Genomic DNA, 18,596 nt, shown 5'->3' on the forward strand with positions numbered 1-18,596 from the left:
CCGCTCTGCTTCTCTTCTCCGCTGCTGGGGCTCAGGGCGGGAGAAGACAGGAATGAGAAGAGTCCTGTGAAGTTCAAGTGGAGATCTTTGCTGCATTGTTCTCTCTTCTCTATGAACACCAGCTTTTTAAGGCCAACAACTCTGAAAGTGAAGCTACAAAACATTTAGAGCGCTTATATTTTAGAAACGAGAATCTACAATCCTGTGGGGATAAGATTTCTGTTTATGACCTTAAATTGCCCCATAGATATACTCCTAGTTCCCCTATATACTAACAATTATTTTCCAATAAATGACAATGTTAGGCTCTCCCCTTGACAAGAGGTTGCTTTTCTGGCGTGATATCTGCAGAGTAAACTGCTTGTTAAGTACACGCTGATAAATATACGCTGAACGGGTCTTTCAGCCTTGCATTGCCATCATATAATTTACTTCTTTCTTTTGACAATGCAACTATAGCAGCATGTGAAGTGGTTATTCTTTATGAAAACTACATCGTGTAATTGCTATTATGAGAGTTTACATGGATTGCTTATGCTTCTACCTTGCAATGGATTTTTTTTTAATTTCCTGATTTAATGAAAAGTGACAGGAAGCATAATTTAGGCAAAGAACAGAATCTGAGAATACCTTCTCTTGAAATATTCCACGACATTAACTTTATTTATTAAGGAAGACATCTTATACCTACATAGCATCTTAAGGCAAGGGTGTGCCTTTCAGCATGAATCACATCAAGATATTTTATTTAAATTCATTGTCTATTTAGGGAGACTGAGGCACAGCGCCATCTGAGATCTAGAAATAAGCCCAGACGTTCTGCACTTCCCGCAGGGCCACAACAAACACACTGTGCCCCCCGGAGCCCAGACCTCTTGTCTTGAGTGCCGTGGTCTCGTTCCCTGGACGGGCTCTCTTGTCTACCCTCCCTGGATAACCTGACCCTGCTCAGGTCCAGGAAGAAGGAGAACGGAAGCAGTCTTCCCTCAGCTGGTTCCCCGAGGCTCCCGGAAAAGCCACCAAGAGGAGGAGCCCCGTGTGTCCCACGCAGCGAGGCCGCCAGGAAATAGTGCATCATCCCCTGCTTACCTGCACTGACCACACCCATTTGGGGGACGAGCAACAGAGGTCCTCGTGCTCCCGGGCTAAGGACAGTCCCTTCATCGACAACCTGGGATCTTCCCCAGTGACCTTGTCCGCCGCATACGCCCCATCCGACCCCAGCCTCAACCTCCTTCCAGGTGGCGAGACCGCGAGCAACTCCAGTCTCACGGCCTGGAGGCCTAGGTCTGCCCCGTAACAGCATCAGGATGAGGAAGGGGCACCCGGGAGGGGCAGCTGGGCCCCGAGCCTCAGCGTGGCCCTCGCCCTCTTGGTCGAAGTCTTGGCTGTGATCTCAGCTCACTCCGCTCTTGGGTACAGGGTCGGGGGCCAAGGTGACTTTTCCTGCAGCCACAGCGTGGACCTCTCGTGTCTCCCCAGCCTGAACCAGATGCACCTCCTGTGCTTATCCCTTTACCTAACCGATCACTGCCCCGGCACGGCGCGCTAGCGGGTGGTCAGCGATATCCCGCTCCTTAGAGCCGTTGCCAAGCCGGTGCGCGCTGGCACTGGCCTTAGTTGTGACGACGAGCAGCGAGCGGCTCTGTCCGCGCGCGCCATGGGCCGGGCCCCAGGCGGTACTCGTGTACTGACCCAATTAACCTTCACAGCCACCTTTGAGGTCGCTGTGACCCTTGTTCCCTGCAGGGACAAGGCGGGGTTAAGTGTTCTGCCGAGTGGCACAGTCTCCGCCCTGGTGACCCTTCCCCGAGCCCGAGAGGCAGAGACAGAGACCTTCCTCCCAGCCCTGCCCGAGGTCAGTCGCGGCCAGATCCATCTGGACAAGAGCACAGGCCGTGGGAAGAGCCGGAAGGGGCTGCAGCTGCCCCACACCGCCCCCTTCGGGCCTCTCCCTCCCCGTCTTCACATACGATGAGAAAAATGACGCCTCACAGGGTGCTGGGAGGGACGACTAGATGAGAAAATGCCCGTTGAAATACTGCCATTTAGCCCTCACATAAGGAGTTCTTGAAGCTTAATGATTTTTGTTTCCCTTCTGCACAGGGGCCCCTCTTCCCACCCTCCGGTGGTTCAAGGACGCGGTCTCCATCAACAAGCTCCAGAACCCTCGATACCAAGTGCTGTCAAGTGGAGGCCTGCGCGTCCAGAAGCTGCGTCCGGAGGACTCAGGAATCTTCCAGTGCTTCGCCAGTAATGAGGGCGGGGAGGTCCAGACCTACACCTACCTGGACGTCACCAGTGAGTACTACCCCCTGCAGAGCCGGCCTCCCCAGTCCTCGCCCCATGGACATGTCAGAAAACGCCAGTGTCTGTTCAGCCCGAGCACCCCCATCCCGGCGCTCCCCCCTGGCCCTCTGGAGCCTTGACCTTCCCAGCCCTTGAACACACCGCTTTGCTGAGACATAGGAACACACTCCCCATTTTTCTGGACAGAACTGGAAAGACGGTTAGTGAACAGCAGCTCATCCCGAGTCTTTCTCTTTGGATCTTTTTTCCATTTTTTTATATTCATTCTCTATTTTAGTTTTATTGAACAATTATAGTTCTTTTGTGACTTTCTTTTATTGTCCCAGTAACAGAAATACTTTGGCACTCTGAAAAATGAAGTAAAGGTAAAGGTTTTTATTATATTTGCGGGCTTTCTCTTTAATCTCCCATAGTCGCAATGTTGTTCTTCTAAAACGAAGTAGGATTTAGTGATTAGGGAACCCTACCTTTCACGTCTGCCCTTCTGGAAGCAAAATGCTGAGAGCCATCGGAGAAAGCAGACTGGTCAGCGTGTGCGTGGCCGGTGGCTCTCGTCAGCCAGAAGTAGGAAGGGACCGACACGATCCTGAAATATTCACGCATATGTTTTGGTAAACTAGGGGTCATTTCCTCCAGCCTTGGCCGGGGGTCAAATTTCCCCTCCGTTGTGGAGCATAGGAAACCAGTATCACTTCAAGCAGCAGAGATAATACTGGGGACTTAAGCCAAAAACTGTGTTTTGATCCATTAGAATGATTTCAGCCTGTTTGGAATAGTGGATGTTGTAGGGCAGGGATGGGCAAGCTTTTTCTGTAAAAAGCCAGGTGGTGCCTGTTTTCGCCTTTGAAGGACATGGTTTCCGTTGCTCCTGCTCACCTTGCTGTCGTAGCCCGCAGGCAGCGCAGACGGTTCTGAGCAGACGTGGCTGTTCCACAGAACTCCGTTTACGAAAGCAGGGACAGGCTGGATTAGGCCCAGGCTGGTGGTTTGCAGACCCTGCTCTCGGGGGAGACCCAGGGCAGATCACCCGATTTCTCTCAGACTCAGTTTTCTTTTCAAAATGGAACCAACCAGCCCAGTTCACAGGGTTCTTAGGAGGATCGGTTTGGAAATTTAAATGTAAGTGCTACTTCACCTGGTTACCATGACAACTGGAGAGTGAACAAATAAATGCTTGATAATGGTAATGCTGCGTATCTGTTTTGTAAGTACAGGGTTTGGCAAAAGGGATTTTTTTTTAATTAAAGTACTTTTAGTGAAAGAAAAATAGAGTGTAGAACAATCAATATTTATTCGTTCACTTAACAAACGTTTATTGAGCATCTGTGTCAGTTACTCTGGGCCCGTGAGGCGCGGGGACAGAGCTAAGAGGATGCTGTGAAGAACAGGTTCTCGTGCTTCCAGGACGGAGGGTCCTGGGGGAGGGGAGAGACGGCAGAGGGCACTGGGGGCCCTACAGAGGAAGACTAGGCGAGGCCCAGAGCGGCCAGGGAAGCTCGTTAGAGGGCGGGCGCAGGGGGCTGGGTTCTCTGAGATGAGAGGGTTATTACTGGAGCTGAGGCCTGCAGGTGGGGAGGACGCTGCCCTGCAGAGCCTTGGAGAGGTGCGTGCCACGGTGCAGGTGGGAGCTGCAGGGGCCCGACAGATGCGTGGAGGGACAGGCCGGCCCAGGTGTGTGCGGGCACAAAGGGGGCGAGTGGGGCTTTCGCAGCTCTGAGGTGGGCACTGGCCGGGCGTCGTCTGAAGCTTTCAGAGGGCCTCCACACCTGGTGTGGGGGGACAGTGAGGGGACGAGCAGAAGAGACCAGTCGGGGGGCCCCGATGTCATCCAGGGGTTCGCACCAGAGGTGGACGCCCAGCGAGGAGGGAGGGCAGAGGCGGGCGGCTGCCCCAGGGTCCACTGGGCCTGCCCGCTTCTGCCCCGGGGGCATTGGCCCAGGCACCCCAGGGACCCCGACACAGGATTTGGGCGCTGCAGGTCACGGCTGGGACTCAGGGGTTCTGGCTTAATCTTTTGCAATGTAGTGCAGAGTCAGCGGAGTCCTCCCCAAAGCCAGCCCGAGCTGCCGCTGTCTTCCTGGGTCTGACTCAGGGCTACTGGAAGCTGGAGGCCCGGGCGGTCCCCCGTGAACAGGAAGACCCAACGCTCCCCCCAGGGATTTCTTCTCTGAAGCCCTTGGAATCTGGTCGTTTTAACTTTCAGAACGGATCCTAGGAAGTGTCAAAGTGTCATCTTCAGGACGATGTAGGATATTCAGAAACTAGCTTTTTCCTTTTTCTTTACATAATGAAAGCAGCTTGTTTGATTTATCTAAATAAACATCTCTCTTCTCTTTAACGTCGGTCAAAAACAGTTCTTCCTGCTCTTCCCCACTTGTGTGTCCATTACGTCGCGAGACCGTATTTCTCTTCAGGCTGTAAACAAAGATGGTGATGCCTGGGAGACGGGTAGTGGAGGCTTGTAGTCTTCCTGAAAGGTTTTCATTTTTCATCGCTCAGTTATCTCTGTGTTTAGTTCTGTAAAAGCCCAGGTGGATGACTCCACCAGGCTGGCTTGAGCGTTTCCGAGGGACGACGCACTGAATATTTCACTGTTCACCTCCTCTGCCTAGATGTCGCCCCAGCCTTCACCCAGCTTCCGGCGGACACCACGGTTACTGACGGGACGACAGCCGTCCTGAGCTGTGAGGTGTCCGGGGCTCCCAGGCCGGCCATCGCGTGGAGGAGAGGTAGGCGCTCGCACCTGCTGCAGGGCGCGGCCGACGCAGCAAGTGAGCCCAGCGGCCCCGCGTTGTGTTGGTTATTCTCACTCATTCGTTCGGTAAAGAGTAAAAATCCATTGACTGAGCACCCACCAGGGGCCGATGCTAGGGGCACGGGGAGGGGTCAGACGAGCAAGACCCCTTAAGCTCTGTGCAGCTCACAGCCTAGAAGAGGAAGCACGTTTCTGTACACCGAGTGGTGCTGTCCTCCGTCAAGCCCTTCCCCGGGTGCCCCGGGCCCGACGGGCTCTGGATTTCAGCTGCAGCTTCCCCTTTGTGAATGAAGGCGTGCTTCCTTGGTAGTAGTCACAGTCAAGACTACATCTGCCTTCATTTCTAAGAAAGTTGCTCTAGCACAGGATCGCCTGCGTCCTCCACAGCTTGGCGTGTGTGGCTCTCTTAATCCGACTGTAGTTTCAGTTCCTGTGAAGAGTGGTGTCACATCTTGGGCTCTTTGCAGCTCGTCTGCAGCCCTGTCCACACATTCAGCACACCTGCCACTAAACGAACAGCGCACAGAGTCTGTCCTTAACGAACCGCGGCTGAGTTGGGTTCATCCTCATCGATTAACTGGTCATGCTTAGGGGACTGGATCTGGGAGAAACGTCAGAACTTACATCTGTTTTCACTCCCAGAAAACCAGTCGGTGGCTTCCCAACTCTCAAAGGTATGACTCGTGCACTGGGGCCGTGGCTTATGAAGAGCTGGGAACCTACAGATTAATCAGAAAGAGGGGTTCTTTCATTTTATATATTTTCTTTTTGTCTTTCCTGATTTAGAATGTAATAATGGCTTTATAGAGAAAGTTTTCAAACGCATACACATATAAAGAAAACTCAGAATCAGTCACCCAAAGGAAACAATCACATACATGGTTCATAACTTGTGTAACCAAATCTCTCAACATTGGACGATCAGGATGCTCTTGGTTTCTGTTATTCTAATGAACGCTAAAGCGAACTGCTTTGGTTACTTTTGTGCATCAAGTTTCCGCCTTCTTCTGATTATTTCCTCACATCATCTTCTTGGGTGCGGCCAGAGCACTGCCTTCTCTCGAACGTTGCAGTTCTCACGTTGCTGTTTTGTCTGTCACCCCCAGGAAACCACATTCTGGCCAGTGGCTCTGTGCGGATTCCCAGGTTCACGCTCCTTGAGTCTGGGGGTCTGCAGATCACCCCTGTCCTAATCCAGGATGCCGGCAACTACACGTGCTGTGCAGCCAACTCCGAGGGCTCCCTGAACGCGTCTGCCACGCTCACCGTGTGGAGTAAGGACCACAGCCCGTGTGCAGCTCTCTGTTAATAATGGTTTAATCGGCGTGTCATCTGTGCTCGGGGATGTCAATATATGCCCTTGGACTCGCTAATCCAATCAAAGGAGAATCATTATTTTTACAACTAATTTGGAGAAATCTGTTGAGTAATTAATTTTTCAGCTTCTAAAAGAATAATTAGAAAATGTCTTCAAAGATTTAATGGGGACGTTTCAGGAGAGAGAAAAGATTAACTTTTTAACCTCAGTAGAGTAGGGATATTACCCCCAAAACTAGCTCAAATAAAAAAAACCTGATAGGTTGGCTAATCTTATAAGCGTCACGTAAGAAAAGTGGACCCAGGTTGAAAATCCCAGAGAAAGCATTTTTTCTATACTGTCATTAGAGCCAACGAAAACATTCCTCGTCTATTAAATATGGATGTTTCCTCTATGTTAGGAGTGAACTGAAGGATCTTTGTGGTTCCTCCAGCTTTTCTTTCTCTTTATTTTATCTATAACACGGGTTTCTGAAATGCAGAATAAATTGTCTTCCAGAACATAAGGATTGGATCACCAAGTGTTTAGCTTCGCTGGCTGATAAACTTTTCTCTCTCTGCTTCATCCATACCTGTGTCACTAAAAAATTATTGTTCAAAGAAGCAAGAGACGGTCAGTGCTCACTAATAGGTTTTTGTAAAGCCGTCTATACGAGGAGAGAAATTTTTAACTTGCCTGAGTGACTAACTTGCTAAAACGCCATCCTTGAGGAAAAACGAAACTGTGCTTTGTTTCATGTCTGCTTAGCGTTTCCTATGATACAGTTGGTCCGCTTCGATAAATGACCCTTTCTCATTTATTAGGTGTTCTAAAAATATCACAAGTTTAAAAGGAATGAATCCAAATCCTCCAATATTGTTAAGCACTGAAAAAGAGCTTTTGTTCCATTTGGTGGTCTATTCTATCAACCACATCTGATTCATCCAGTGTCCCCAAAAATTAACCATAAATTTAAAAGCTTGTGGAAAACTGATGTCTGCATCTCTGTAGGTCCCTCACCGGAAAATTTTGTGGATCTGCTGAGATTCAAAATTATAATAGCACTAGGCTGGTTGGTGCAGTGCTGTGTGGCCTGCAGGGGTCTTCCCAGGCGTCCCCTACTCTGTTCTGTCCCAGCGTGAGTGTAGCAGCACCCCCTTTCATAGACAAGAAAACTAATAAGCTCAGAGGCGTTTCTCTGGATGCCCCCCTGGTAAGCCGTCGGGCTGGGCTCTGAACCCAGTCTCATGGCTCCAAGTTCCGTCTCCTTTCCTGGTGCCCGAGCGGCGCCCTCCCAAGAGGTGTGCAGCGTGGGGACACACACCCCAGGGCCGTCTCCAGGGCCTTGGCCCTGGCAGCTGTGGAGTGTCGGGCGGCCGCAGGTCCGGACAATCTTACAGGCCTGCACCTGGCACCAGGCCCCACTGCTTACTGGCCCCGTGGCATCAGGCAAGACCCTGTACTTGTATCAGTTTTCCTTCCTGATGACTGGGAAAGGGATTATCACAACCCTCACAAGACTGTTGTGAGGATCAAGTGAAACAGCATAAATGAAAGCACTTTGCAAAGTCATGACGTGCTGTGTAGACAGTAGAAATTACCAGAATGTTGACAATCTTGGGAAAGAATCCAGGGTGTAGAACCCGCTAACCGTCTGCATACAATCTTCCTTCTTGTTTCCTTCCGGAGTGTCTGAGGTCCGGGAGGGACCTGAGACGGGCTGGGGGAGGCGGACAGGCTTGCTTTCAATTCCCTGAACGTTTCTGGGTGCTTTCCATGTGCACTGGTTTTGCCGAGCTAAGAGAAAACTAGGAGGTTTTGATGTCAGATGACCAATTCGTCACCCCCTGAGGGAGGAAACGCTCAGGCACGTAATCTTGTCTGAGTCGCGACTTGTGTCTTTCCAGATCGAACGTCCATCGTGAACCCTCCGGAGGACCGCGTGGTGATTAAGGGGACCACGGCCACGCTGCACTGTGGGACCACCCACGACCCCCGCACTTCACTCCGGTCAGCTCGGTCAATTACAACGTTTGGGGCTCATAAGTATTCTGGGAGCTGGGGAACTGAAGTAGAGATGAGAAGGGAGAATTTCAGAAACTTTGATTCCAGCCGCAGATCCCTGATTAGAGCATCTTACAGTTCTGGGCTCCATCATTAATCACACAAATCCCATTTTCCACTCCAGCCTTATGTATTATTTACAGTGAGCTATGTTCCACTTCATGACTTCAATACAGCTTTTCATGATTTTTCTGCCAAGGTTAATACACTATCTGTAAAACGTACTTGTCAGAGGCCGATACTTAATGAGAGAAAAATCCAGAGGGATCGAATGGGATTTCAGCAGTGTTTGTGCTGGGGCTGTGCTAGCCTCGAGGGGTTTTCTCTACTCCAAGGATGGCGCCACTGTGTCATGGGGAGAGGGAGTTCCGCATGGAAGAAAGGCACCTGCGGCTATCTGACACACTTAGAGGAAACTGCGGGGAACCAGGGGACCCAGAGGACGTGAAGGGCCGCGAAGTGGGTGGTGACACCTGTCTTTGTTTGACTCAGACGGGGACGGTCGTGATGAAGAACGCGGCAGCCCAGGTAGACACGCGGCAGCAGACACAGCTGGCTGTCGGTGGCGAGCTTCTTCCCAAAGGGCTGCCCCTTTCAGAATAGTTTTTAATTTTCAGAACCAGCCTTGAAAATGAATCTAGAAAGAAAGATGCAGTCATCCTAGTATTTTCACTCTGGCCTTAGCCCCAAAGGCATGCAGTTAGCCAAATGATAGAATCAAGATGCCCTCCTTCCTTCTGGAACATTTCACACTGAGCAGAGGGAGGTGGCTGTCGACGTTTACATACGTTACTCACCGGATTCGGAGACTAAGCTGTTTCCTCACTCTTCCTGGGCAGGTGTTGGACAAATCGTGAATTTCCACATCTCTACCTGTCTCTCTGGAGTTTCCCCAGAGCTCAGAAACCAAGTTTGCTTTCGTTACAAGAATGTTGAATGCAAAACGAAGAAACGAAAGCCAACAAGTTAGAGATTACCTGGAGAAATCTAGGATTCCAGGAAGGAATTCATTCGTTTCTAAAGGACTTGGGAGTGTCACCGAACGAAGGACAAATGAGCCAGTTTTCTGCTACCCTAAGGGCACACCAGAAACCCCCCTCAGATCTTTGTGGTTTTCTTGTAACTTCTTTAGTGTGATTAAACAGACAAAATCGGAGCTTCCCTCCTGAGAAGGAAGTAGGCGGCTTCCTCTGGGGCGCCCCTTGTCCTGGGTTCCTTTGCCCCAAGGAGCACCTGGCCCGAAGGGACACTGGCCGCCGAATGCCGCTCCCCAAGTGAGCAGCTGACTCACTTCCTTCTGGTGGAGACAATCCTGCTCTGTCTGGGGGTAATTGCAGAGGAGCAGTTTGTAAATGTCTGTGCTCTGTGGGCATTAAGTCTTTAAAGAGCGGGGTGCATTCTGGAAATCCAATCCAGTACTTTGGAAAGGAAAGCCAGCACTTTGATCGCACCCAGCCGTGACTAGTGAGGGGCTGGACAGGCTCTTAGTGGAGTCTACATTTGAAAAGAAAAATGTGCTAAAATGTCATAAGGAATTAAAAGAGAAAGAAATGCAGTTTTAAGGACAGTCTGCCAGAATGGTTGGATTTTTTTCAACACTTTTATTTATATTATATTATATTATTTATTTATGGTTGCACCGGCTCTTAGTTGCAGCACGTGTGCTCCTTAGTTGCGGCTGGCAGGCTCATTAGTTGTGGCATGCGAACTCTTAGTTGCGGCATGTGGGATCTAGTTTCCTGATCAGGGATCGAACTCACGTCCCCTGCATTGGAAGGCAGATTCTTAACCACTCTGCGACCACGGAAGTCCCCAGAATGGTTGGATTTTAAGAAAACGTGTACGGGGACACCCTGGGGACCTTGCCCCCTGCCCAGGCTACACTCTTGTCCCCCAGAGACCTTCCTGCAGGAGCGGGAGGTACAGTTGCAGCGGTGACACGGGTGGTCAGGAGCCCTCAGACTCCCTGTCCTGCACTTGTCTTTTTGTCCTGTTTTAACTTCAGCATCTATCTTTGTATTGTGACAAGACATCTGGCCACTTTTCCTTTTTCTTTTAAGATGTAATTCACATAGTATTAAATATCACCCTTTTAAGAGCACAGTTTGGCGGTTTTTACTGTGCTCACAAGGTCATCAGTTGCTTGCTTTTATTTCTTTTTTTAATAAATTTATTTATTTATGTCTGTGTTGGGTCTTTGTTGCTGTGCACGGGCTTCTCTCGTTGTAGCGAGTGGGAGCTACTCTTCCTTGCGGCGCGCGGGCCTCTCATTGTGGTGGCTTCTCTTGTTGCGGAGCACGGGCTCTATGCACGCGGGCTTCAGTTGTGGCACGTGGGCTCAGTAGTTGTGGCTCACGGGCTCTAGAGCGCAGGCTCAGTAGTTGTGGCGCACGGGCTTAGTAGTTGCTCTGCGGCATGTGGGATCTTCCCGGACCAGGGCTCGAACCCGTGTCTCCTGCATTGGCAGGCGGATTCTTAACCACTGTGCCACCAGGGAAGCCCCAGCTGCTTGCTTTTTAACAGACAGGGAAGGATCAGCGACTGGGGTCCTAACTCAGGACTCTCTGCTTGACCCACAGCTACGTGTGGAAGAAGGACAACGTGATCATCGCCCCATCTGGCAGCTCCAGGATTGTGGTGGAGAAGGACGGGTCCCTCCTCATTAGCCAGACGTGGTCGGGCGACATTGGAGACTACACCTGTGGAGTCATCTCTGAGGGCGGGAACGACTCCAGGACAGCCCGCCTGGAGGTGATGTGAGTATCGCGGCTGCTCCGTGTTCACAGTGTCAACCCTCCCCCATGTGACCATCACGTAACACGCGTGATGGGTCGCAAGCCAACAGTCAGAGGCCACCGCCTTGGGCCTCAGGCACGTACACTTACAGGGTTGGGGTTTTTTTGGTAACCTTAAAATGATACTATGTTCAGCTTCGGTTTAGATGGTTTAATTATTGGTTTTCCTCCTCATTGATCCCTTTTATCACATTCTCTGCATTGAGCCCATATCGTTGTAGACTGTTTACCACACCGTGTGTAAGTGACAGCAGGTCCACTTTTCCAAGTGATGCCCGTCAGAAGCTTCCGGTCAGTGTCGGGTTGGCCCAGGTCCCAGGAAAGCCAGCGGCCTCTCCGTGAGCCCCGTTCCCTCTCCCTGGGCCTTCCTGGGGGCGGGGGCCGTGGGAGCCCTGGTTGCGTCCACCTCTGTGCTCCGAGCTCATCCTCCCACAGCTCCCTCCCCGCATGGGCAGGAAGCTGAAAAGCCTGCTGACCTGGTGTGTTTTTCCGACATGTATTTATCTGCTTTTTAAAACTGTTGCCCCCCAAAGATGCTCCCCCAGCCCATACGCACAGAAGTCAAACCCGAAACTAGAGAAGCGGGGCAGGGCTGGCCGGGCAGCAGCCCCTCTGGTCGACGGGGGCACGCTGGCCGCCAGGAAGGGCCTTCGAGAGGTCTTTCTCGCGGGACTCTGCCCACTGCGATCCAGGAAGGCTTCTATAGGCAAAATTCCTTCCCTGAAATAGGCTGTGAACGCTGAGTACAGGGGCGTGTCTCATTTGCCTTTGAATCCCCAGGCCTGGCCGAGGGAATTAAAAGGAAAGACGCTTGCTTGGTGCTGCACCCAGGGCCCCCCGTGTTGGCCGCACACACACCTGAACAAGCAGCTCTCCGCCAGCCTGCGCGTGGGATTTGACGGGTTAATGACGGGCAGCTGCTAGTCCAGAAAGGCCGGCTGTTGGATCTGCGGCACCTGGGAAAGCGCCGTTCTGCCTCCAGGCTGGCCTCCCCAGGCTGACCTTGTGCTCCGCAGAGGTTAGTCACCTGTTGTGATCAAAGGTCACCCAGTTGCCTTTCAGCCCTAGAGGACCAGTGGGGGTCTCCCCACCCTGCCTCTTGCCACTGGACCCGCTGACCCTGGGCTCTTCCTGCCCTCCTGGGCCCCCGGGCCCCCATCCAGGGCACCTCAGCCTCTGCTGCCTCCATGGCTTGGCCTGGCTCTTCTGTCACCTCCCCCTGAAGGGTGCGCCCCTCCTCTGGGAATCAGCGCAGGATCCCTTCCTGCCCCCGGGGATGCAGGCTGTCTCTCCCGTGCTTCCCAGCACCTGCTCCGCCCTCGTCAGCACCAATCACGCGGGCGACTTCTTCCCTCTTGAAGTAGAAGGGTGGCACAGCTCTGCATTGTGAGTGCCTGGCAGTGTTTGGCATACCTTAGGCGCTCAGTAAATACACGTTGGTTGGTTGAATGAACGTGTGTTTGTTGCAGGCCCCCGGCGATCCTCCCGGATCGCCTTCCCTTAGATGCTCGTGTGCCCTGGGCTCCCCCCACCGGCGAGAGCTGGACGGCCAACCCTTGCTCAGCTCCGATCGGCGGGCTTTCCTCCTCCATCCATAGCTCACGTGGGGATCTTTTTAAAAATTGTTGATGACGTTGGCATCCATGACCAGTGAATTCACATAATGCGCTGTGCTATTCCCAATTTTTAAACTACCTTTGAGAACTCTCAGATCATCCATCATTGGTACCACATAAATAAGTGTTAGCATTTCATAAAGACTCTGTCAGCAGAAGCCAAATTGTGTGCTTCCAATACAGTGAACTCTTCCTATTCTGCACAACGTTTATGTTCTACTGATTTGCACAGCTCCCCTAGTATTTGCTTATTTGATTTCCTCTAAGTAAAATACATTTTTCAGCAAGTGTTGCTGTATCTATAAAATAATAGGCTTTGTGTGATGGTAAAACACCTCATCTCTAAATATAGAAATACTTGCAGATTCGTGATTCAAACCAATTCAGGTACAACCGGTTACAGAGCTGATTTGGAAGACGGTGGTTCCTTGTGAATTGTTGGTGTAATAAGCGCTCCACTCTTCCAAATCAGAATGAATGGGGAAGGTTGTAGGTAAGAGCGTGGTGTATCTTTACATCCAGTAAGGTCTCAACTCTGAGACATCAGTGACGACGAGAGCAATAATGACAAGCACAGCTCGGGATTGTAGGGTCTTCTGCGCTTCTCGGAGAACTGACAAACCCAGCCCAGTAACATTTTCCTGACTCACTCAGATGACAACAGAATCTCCCGTTGCAGGAGTGACTGAGAGGTACTTGTGGCTAAATAGTGTCCTTCCAAAGGGCCTGAAAGCCTGCTTCCCCAGCCTCCCCACTTGAGCTAAAAGCTACTTTGTTAAATGGAGAAATTAGGAGCGTCACAAGTGGGCTTTTCAGAAGCAGGCCGCCTGCTGGCAGCTCTCCTGTTGGTTTGCTCGGTAGTTGGTGCCGTGCCAGCCGGGGGCGGGGTGGGGAGGGCACCGTGCGTGCAGAAGCCACAGTCCCCGCAGGGTCACCGGCTCTCTGGAGCGAGGCTGGCCTGGAGACCCCTCCCCAGTTCTCCCTGACTGTGTGACTTCGGGCAGGTCACCTCGCACCTCAGTCTCAGTTTTCTCACCTGTAAACTGGGCACGTTGCCATTGACCTTAAAGGGTGGCCGTGAGGTTTGAGTGGACCGCTGTTTGTAAATCCTGGCCGGGAGCCTAGCTTAGGGCAGACAGTCAGTCACAGCTCTTACCGTTCCTCACCGTCTTACAGAAAATGTTCCTCTTTTCATCCGCGGCACCCTCCCCGTCACCCAGGGCCAGGAAGTTTCTCTCTTTTATCCTCTGACACACTAGGTGTGACTCTCTGCTGCGGAGCCAGCCCACCGTGCATGGAACGGCGCCAGGGGCATAGCAGGTGCCCCATCAGTGTCTGAGGAAGCCCTGCTCCACTTACCAGGTTGAAATGGGTTTGGGATTTGGTACCGCCGAGGAGGTACTAATTTCTGAGGCGTCTGCCTCATCCTCTCCCCGAGAGGAGAGGCGTCTGCAATCCCAGAGGGTCTCCTTATGCGTCTGGTAAATTAACAACACACGGTCATCATTAATGCCAGTCACCAGTTGTGTTAGCTGTGTCTCTCCTGCTAGTTTGCTAGGGCCTTACAGGAAGGAACTGGTTCTGGGGTGACTCCGGACCCCCAAAGCTTCTTGCTGTGAGGGACCAGGCATGAAGGCTTTTTGGATTGATTGTTAATCATTTAAAGACCCAATTAGCATTGCATCATTCCTTCTGAGATCAGAGACTAATTCTTCTGAGCCCGGAGTACAGAGAAAAACCTGACTTACAGAGCGACTGGAAGACTCGGGCCCCGAGGCAGCGGGAGAGGTTTCTTTCAATAAAACCACTTCCGACAAAGCCATAATAAGGAGCGAACGATTTAATACCATCTCTCGAGAGTTATCAGGCCCCCATCGCCTTCATCCTCAGAGTGAAGCCAGAGGAGACGGGTTTGACCAAGGTGTCATTTGTGCGTTAGAGGGACGGCGCTTTTGCGCAGGAAATGCTTACCCAATCCTCTCCCACCAGAGCAGCTCCCCATGGCCACCACTGTCCCAACCGCCTTCTCTCGAGCCTCTCTCCAAGCCGTTCCCCTCAAACACACCTCGCTCATCGCCGTCCCCTGCGGCCCAGGTTTGTTGTTAGTTTCTGATGTTATGGCGGCGTCATCTTCCTGATGGTGATTTCTCTTTAACTCACTGAAGTGACAGCACTGGCCTCGTCCCCGTTGTCCCTGTTGTTCTCAGAGCCTTTCAGCTGCCGCCCTGTCTGCAAATCACTGTCTGTGAGTCACTGGCTGACCATTTATCTCCTTTCAGACTTGGCGGAGAAGGTGCAGGACACAATCCCCCGCCATTAGATGAGCTTCTCTGCGATGGAGTCAGAATATATGAAAGCCTCATTTATCGGCTGTTGATGGGTTAGTCAAGTATCTCGCAAAGCTTGATTTTCCAGATAACCGGAACACCATTTAAAGAAATAGTGTGCGTTTCCAATGCGCATTAAAAAGCTCTTTGCATTAGGAAACAGGTAATATTGGACACGAGGTACGCTAGAGGGAATTTCCATGGAGGGGAGAGGCTGGAACTAGGGGGAAAAAAAAATCTAAATTTCCTTCCAACTCTGAGTCCTGTGATGTCTGTAAAGAAGACACTTTGCGTGGGCCACCCTCCAGGGGCGACCGTGGACTCTTTTGGGGCAGCAGTGGACGAGGGCTCGTTATTTCTAGCTGCATCACGGACAGTGATGTCCTTGGGCACCGCTGGGCTTTAGATCTCGGTTCCTGTTCTAAATGCCTCAAGGCCACTTTGCCTTTTAAGTTCCGAAGTCTCGTCACTCTTTTTAAGTCTTTTCTCACGCCTCCACACCAAGCTCAGGGCTGCCGTTGTTGCTGTTCGGGTGCCTACTTCTGGCGCGCCCTGTGGCATCCTCCTGGGAGGCTCTTCAGCGCTGGGAGGGGGGCATCGGAAGCCACTCTTCGCAGACTCACACCTGGGTGGGCATCAAGCTCTGGGGCTGGACAGAGGGACTTGCCTGAGCTGCTCCAAGGGCTTCCCCAGCTGAAAGAGCCGCGAGCCGCAGAGGGCGTCGAGGGGTAGACGTGATCAGTTCTGCTCCCAAGTGCGTCGAGGGCAAGAGGGAGGCCCAGGAAGTCTTCACAGAGGAGAGACTGAGCTCGGAACTTCGGAGGCTGAGCTGGATTTTCCGGCACAGGTGGGGACGGCCTGGCTCAGGGAGCTGCGAGTCACTGGTGATGGCCTTGGTCACGGCCGGGCGGTTCCACGCACCCAGTGTGGGGACGGAGCTCCTGAGCATGGAGGGGGAGCTGCAGAGGGTGCAGGGGTGTGGCGTGACCCCGACAGTGCAGAAGGTTCCATGCGGCCAGAGTGCGACGGCTCTGGGAGGGCTGGTGGGTGGGCGGAGCAGAGGGTCTGGCGCGTGGGCCTTTCTGAGGTCCAGCAGGTAGGACTCGGTGACTCACGAGATGCCCGTGTGCAGGGTGGACAGTGGATGGAGTGGAGATCCTGGAGCATCACCACGGACGGGAAGGAGGGACGGGCAGAGAAGATCGCTAGTTCTGGTGGGAGGAAAGACTCGTGACTCGCTGTCAACCCGGAGGCGAAACCCCCTGGAATGTTTTATTGGAGCCTCTTCCTGTGGCTGCTGTAAGGTGCCACTCAGGACCCCCGCAGCGTCTCGTCCACGTCACGGAGGTCTTTTCAGGCTCGTGGGTTCTGCATCTGCTTCCAAGGCCTCAGGTCGCCTGCACGTCTCTCCTCCTGACTTAGAAGTGAGACCGTGGTGGCCATCAGGGGGCCTCTTTGAGCACGGCCAGTGTCCACACGTAGAAAACGGCCCGGACCCCAACCACCCTTGTCAGCCTGCTAAGTTAACCCTCCTCATGTCAGAAAATCTTCCACTTCAGGGCAAGTCCTTACAGCGCAGTTCTGACACTGAGTGCCTGGAGTTAGCAGAGACCCCACAGGTGAAGGGCACTGTCCCCAACAAGACTGTCCTCGCTCCAGGGCTCACAGGCCCCCGTGCTCCTGACAGACTCACTCCCCTGTCAGCTCAGTAACTCCCTAGAGAGACCCCCAGAGCTCAGCTAAATGCTTATTTACTATCTCAGTTTTATCATAAAAAGTCAGGACCAGACAATGAGGAGATGCACAGGGCATGGAATGGGAGGGTCCCAAGCACAAAACTCGTATCCTCAGGACACGTCACCCTCCCGGCACATACGTGTCTGATCACCGACCAGGACACTCATCTGAGCTTGGTGTCCAGTTCTTATGGGGTTTTATTACGTGGTCATGACTGAATCCTTGGCCACGTGATTGAACTCCATCTCCAGCGCCCACCCCTCCACTTCCCGGGGGAGCAGAAGGTCAGGCTGATGTCACTGTCTCAGAGCCCCAGCCCTCTGATACATGGTTGGTCTCTCCAGCGTGTGTACCCCGCTCCTGGAACTATGCAGGGGCCCCCCAACGAGCGACCTTTAGCACAAACTCAGGTGTGGCCTGAGGGGCCCACCATGAATAGCAAAGACACCCCTGTCACTCAGGAAATTCCAAGGGTTTACTTCCATCCCGGGACAAAGAAGAAACTTGTCTTGTTTGGAAAATTTATCCAAGTTTATTCTTAGTTTGTCTTCAGGTGGGACTGTTTCAACAACTTCGGTTTGGTTTGGTTTCAGAACAAACCAATTCCAGCAGGAAATGGGGAGAAGCAGAAAAGATGTTTTCGTCCTGGCATTTTCTTCATCTTGGCCTTCGTTGGAAATCCAAGGGAGGTTCCATTATTGGAGAACTCAGATAGAAATAACAGCTCAGGACTTCCCTGGTGGTGCAGTGGTTAAGAATCCACCTGCCAATGCAGGGGTCACGGGTTCGAGCCCTGATCCGGGATGATCCCACATGCTACAGAGCAGCTAAGCCCGTGTGCCACAACTACTGAGCCTGCATGCTACAGCTACTGAAGCCTGTGCCTAGAAGCCTGTGCTCCGCAACAAGAGAAGCCACCGCAATGAGAAGCTGGCACACACAACGAAGAGTACCCCCGCTCGCCACAACTAGAGGAAGCCTGCACACAGCAACGCAGACCCAACACAGCCAATAAATAAATAAATAATAAATAAATAAATACTAAAAAAAATACATACAGTAAACTGATTTTTTTTAAAAGCCACTAAAAAAAAGAAAGAAAGAAAAGTTCCTTTTCTGATTTAAAGCTTAATTCACAAAGAGAAAACAAGACAACATTTCAAGCTCAAGTTTAATCTTTATTGTACTGATTTATGATTTAAAGTTGCAGTCTGGCTGAATGGATACAAACACAAGACCCATATATATGCTGTGTACAGGAGACCCACTTCAGACGTAGGGACACATACAGACTGAAAGTGAGGGGATGGAAAAAGATATTCCATGCAAGTGGAAATCAAAAGAAAGCTGGAGTAGCAATTCTCATATCAGTGCAAAATAGACTTTAAAATAAAGACTATTGCAAGAGACAAAGAAGGACACTGCATAATAATCAAGCGATCAAGAAGAAGATATAACAATTGTAAATATGTACCGGGCTTCGTGGTGGTGCAGTGGTTGAGAATCCGCCTGCCGATGCAGGGGACACGGGTTCGTGCCCTAGTCTGGGAAGATCCCACGTGCCGCGGAGCGGCTGGGCCCGTGAGCCATGGCCGCTGAGCCTGCGCGTCTGGAGCCTGTGCTCCGCAATGGGAGAGGCCACAGCAGTGAGAGGCCCGTGTACCCCCCAAAAATAAAAAAAAATATGTACCAACA

At 51.8% G+C, this 18,596-nt stretch overlaps 1 protein-coding gene across 1 annotated transcript in view; it reads left to right on the forward strand.

Annotated features, from left to right (window-relative positions):
• Positions 1–18,596, forward strand: part of SDK1 (sidekick cell adhesion molecule 1) — a gene marked incomplete at both ends in the record, with an annotated part of 817,684 nt that overhangs the window by 597,865 nt on the left and 201,223 nt on the right. The window contains 5 exons of the mRNA XM_082858150.1: positions 2,107–2,301; positions 4,923–5,039; positions 6,172–6,339; positions 8,270–8,372; positions 11,006–11,182. Coding sequence (XP_082714276.1) covers positions 2,107–2,301; positions 4,923–5,039; positions 6,172–6,339; positions 8,270–8,372; positions 11,006–11,182 — 760 coding nt within the window. The remainder of the gene's footprint in view (positions 1–2,106; positions 2,302–4,922; positions 5,040–6,171; positions 6,340–8,269; positions 8,373–11,005; positions 11,183–18,596) is intronic.

This window comes from Leucopleurus acutus (assembly GCF_964270905.1).
Source record: "Leucopleurus acutus genome assembly, chromosome: 16".
NCBI lineage: Eukaryota > Metazoa > Chordata > Mammalia > Artiodactyla > Delphinidae > Leucopleurus > Leucopleurus acutus.